The sequence below is a fragment of the Cucurbita moschata genome, unplaced genomic scaffold, assembly GCF_002738365.1.
Source record: "Cucurbita moschata cultivar Rifu unplaced genomic scaffold, Cmos_1.0 Cmo_Scf00015, whole genome shotgun sequence".
NCBI lineage: Eukaryota > Viridiplantae > Streptophyta > Magnoliopsida > Cucurbitales > Cucurbitaceae > Cucurbita > Cucurbita moschata.
This window is the reverse complement of record NW_019268531.1, coordinates 3,896,060-3,900,319: the sequence shown is the minus strand read 5'-3', so window position 1 is coordinate 3,900,319 and position 4,260 is coordinate 3,896,060. Positions and strand designations below refer to the sequence as shown.

The 4,260-nt window shown below is 31.2% G+C and overlaps 1 protein-coding gene across 1 annotated transcript; it reads right to left on the bottom strand.

The window, feature by feature from the left end:
- Nucleotides 1-1,327: 1,327 nt before the first annotated feature.
- Nucleotides 1,328-2,962, bottom strand: LOC111453493. Its single transcript, XM_023094610.1, has 3 exons — nucleotides 2,858-2,962; nucleotides 2,565-2,785; nucleotides 1,328-1,636 (listed from the first exon to the last, which is right to left on the bottom strand). The coding sequence occupies exons 2-3, from the start codon at nucleotides 2,673-2,675 to the stop codon at nucleotides 1,328-1,330; spliced, it is 420 nt and encodes a 139-aa protein (XP_022950378.1). The 5' UTR covers nucleotides 2,676-2,785; nucleotides 2,858-2,962.
- Between the last annotated feature and the right edge of the window lie 1,298 nt (nucleotides 2,963-4,260).

Below are 4,260 nucleotides of genomic sequence, written 5' to 3'. Positions count from 1 at the left end.
CATTTAGTTAAAAATTGTGAATTATCGTTCACTAAATTAGACGACTTTCTTCCCTCCAACACCTCCCCTCGAACAAAGTACACCTCTCCTTAATCGAGACTCACAATGGTATGATATTATCCACTTTGAGTATAAGCTCTCATGGCTTTGCTTTGGGCTTTCATCCAACACCTCCCCTTATAAACCCATAATCATTCCCTAAATGAGTTGACGTGGGACTTTCATCCAACAGTTGGTTGACTTTTGTTTGTTTGGTTACAATTCCTGTCTACTCGTCATGAACTTTGGGCTATCTTACGTGGAGTCGCAACTCTTCTCGTAGAAACCTTGTAGCAACCTTAAATTTTTATTTAACCTAAAGTCACTATTGTATATATATCATAGACATTTTATGTGAAAATACTTCATTAAAAACTTTATCTTAAAACAAAGTTAAAGACTTACATGTTTTCTAGGTCATTAAAATAAATAACAAAAAAAAAAAGACTAAAGAATTAGGAGAAGAAAGCATAATCAAATTTAGGTAATTGAATTTACACAAAATTGAAAATTTATGAGAAAAAAAAAATCCTAAAATTTGTTTGAAGTTCAAGAATTAAATTTATATTTAACTATTTTTTCATATATTTTAAATTTAACCCATCAATTTAAATATATATCAACTAATTAAAATAAAATATATCAGATCATCAAGATGAAATAAATATAACAATTCTAAGAAAGTAATAATAATAAATAAATAATACAATTGAAAAAAAATGCTAATAGACCCTTATCTTTTCAATATCTCATCACTCCGGTCAAAATAATAATTCTTTGTAAAAAGAGTAGATTTAGATATTTACTCTCCTCAATATCTCACCACTCAGTAACGGTCAAGATAGTAATTCTTCTTTGTGTAAGAAAGGCAGATTTAGATCTCTCTCCATTCAATATCTCATCACTCTTCTTCGAAATAGTAATTTAGACTCTCCTCTCCTCTTTCCAACCGCAGTAATTCTTCCTTTTGTAAAAACAGTATATTTACATCTCTTCTCTCCTCAATATCTCACTACTCCTTTTCTAACTGCACAGATAATAATTCTTCTTATTGTAAGAAGATTTAGATCTCTCTTCTCCTCAATATCTCACCCCTCATTTTCTAACTGCCAAAATAGTAATTCTTTGGTAAAAACAAAAGCTTTAGATCCCTCCCTATATCTCACCGCTCCTTTTCTAATTGCAGTAATAATTCATTTGGTAAAAACAGCAGATCCTTTACTAACTGCCCAGATAATAATTCTTCTTTTAGTAAAAACAGATTCAAATCTCTCTTCTCCTCGATATCTCACTCCTCCTTTTCAATTATGCAATTATTTTTATCAAATACAACTCTAAAACCTTTATCACATAATTGACTAATGCTAAGTAAGTCATGATTTAAACCATCAACTAACAATACATTTTCAATGAGAGTACAAGAGTCATTACCTATAGTACCCTTACCAATTATTTTACCCTTCTTGTTATCACCAAAGGTTACTAAGCCACCATCCTTCTTGGAAAGATTGACAAACTTGGATGGATTACCCGTCATGTGTCTTGAGCAACCACTATCCAAGTACCACTTATTTTTCTTGGAGGCTTTCAAACAAACCTAAAAACAAAGATATTCAAAATTGACCTTTTGGTACCCATACTTGTTTGGGTCCTAGAAAGTTAGTATTCACAAATTTAGGAATCCATTTCATATTTGCATTCATATTAAAGACATTGTATTTAGATAAGTAACAAGAATAATCTTTATGTTCAAACTTACCACACGAGAAACAAACGACATTATGCAAGAATTTATTTCTTGGACTAAATTTGTGTATTCTATTTTTATTCGAAAAATTATTTTCTAAAACATTGTTAAACTTTGTATTTTGAGAAACTTTTCTTCCTAAATGAATATTTTGAGAATTTTTCAATTTAAAGCACTTAGGTCTAATATGACCTTCAACACCACAATAATGACATATAGGCACAAATCTAGATTTATCATACTTAGATACAAATTTACATGTGTTAGATTTAGACAAGATAGGGGATGCTTTAACAAATATTGTTTTAGAACTTCAAGGTGTAGAACATTCATCAATATAGCCTAATCCTCTTTTATCACCATATGACTTACCTCCTTCAAGTATTTTATCTAATTTTTGAGCACCTATTGTTAACATTTTAATAGATTCCTTAGCCCTACCAAGTTCTTGCAAATTATTTGATTCATTCTCTTTGAGCAATTTAATTAATTTATCTTTTTCACCACAATCATGCTCAAGAGTCTTGACTTTATCAATTAATGCATTTTTCTCATCACAATCAAATACATGCTTTTCACAAGGTACATCAATTTTAACAATATTATGATCGTTCTCCTTTAAGCAAGAAATTTCATTTAGTAAAGACTTATTTTCAATAATTGAAGTCTTATATTTCTTTTTAAGCACAACATACTTTGAACTAAGTTTTTCTAAATCAATTGTCATCTCATCAACAAGTTTAAATAATTCATGATAAGAAAGAGATTCAAGAGTTACCTCATCTTCTTGTTCATCCTCTTTGTCACTATGAGCCATGAAGCAAAAATTTGCTACTTCTTCATCACTTCCACTTGCACTTTCATCACTATCATCCCAAGTAGCCTTCATTGCTTTCTTCTTGGATTTCTTAGATGATTTGAGGAGAGGACAATCCGTTCTTATATGACCCGGCTTTTTACATTCATAACATATTACCTCATCGTTTTTGCTCTTTTCACCTTTGGACTCTTTTTGATTTGTGAAGTGTTTTTTTAATTGTTTCTTCCTTTTAATAAAATTTTTATACTTACGTGTGAAGTAGGCGACATCATCTTCATCAAGGACGTCCTCATCTTCAGAGTCAACTTTGATGGACTTTAGGGCTATACTTTTCTTCTTTTTGGATTCTTCTTCCATGTGCCCATTCATGGTAATCTCATGTGTCATGAGAGAACCAACGAGTTCATCCAAAGGAAGCTTTGTGAGATCCTTTGCTTCTTGAATCGCCGTCACTTTTGCCTCCCAACTTTTAGGCAGAGACCTAAGAATTTTTCTTACATTTTCGGAAGTAGAATATACTTTTCCAAGATTTTTCAAAGCATTTAAAATATTAGTAAATCTAGTAAACATATCACCAATAGGTTCATTTTCCTCCATTTTAAATAGTTCATAATTATGAACTAACATGCTAATTTTTGTTTCTTTAACTTGATTGGTTCCCTCATGAGTTACTTCAAGAGTTTTCCAAATTTCATATGCCGAAGAACACATACATACTCTATTAAATTCATCATTACTTAAGGCACAATACAGACAATTGATAGCACTAGCATTCAAAGAGCATTTTTTCATATCATGCTCATCAAATTCATTTTCTAATTTAGGCACCTCAATATTATTAACAATTTTTATTGGAATGTAAGGACATTACTAACATTTAACCACAATTGATAATCAACGGATTGCAAATAAATTTTCATCCTAGCTTTCCAACATGTATAATTTGTTCCATCAAAATAAGGTGGCCTAGAAGTTGATTGTCCTTCACTAAAACCATTTTTAACACGTAGGTTTGCCATAAGCTCGAACAATAAAGTTTAGATAAAAAATCTATAGGAGCAACCTGCTCTGATACCAATTGTTGGATCGGTATGGCAACCCTAGAGGGGGGGTGAATAGGGTTTTAACGATAAAAGTGTTTAAACTTGATTAATTTTTTCTAATTATAAAACTTTTTACAAATAAGTAGAAGATGATAATTACTAAAACAAAATAATTCAAGTCAAAACAATAATCAAATAGAACATGCAATAAATCATAATAATAATCTTGAAATTAAATAGGAAAGAGTTAGAGAAAATGACACCGTAGTTTTATAGTGGTTCAGTCAAACTCGACCTACTCCACTCCCCAAGCGCCTCTTGGGAATTTGAATAAAGAACTTTTCCGACTCTTTCCACGGATCAGAGCCAAACCGGTACACCGCTCTTTTTACGAGTTCAAGAGCAAACTCAATCCTTTCCACGGCGCAGGATCAAACCGATACAAGTATTTGAGTTTGATAATAACACACCACAACTCTCTCAAAGAGTAGATTTACAATTTGGGATACTCACAACTATTTCCTCACAATATAATAATAATCCCTCTCAAGAATAAGATGATAAGAAATAAACTTGTAAGCTTGGAGAGAGCAACAAACAATGGAGACTTT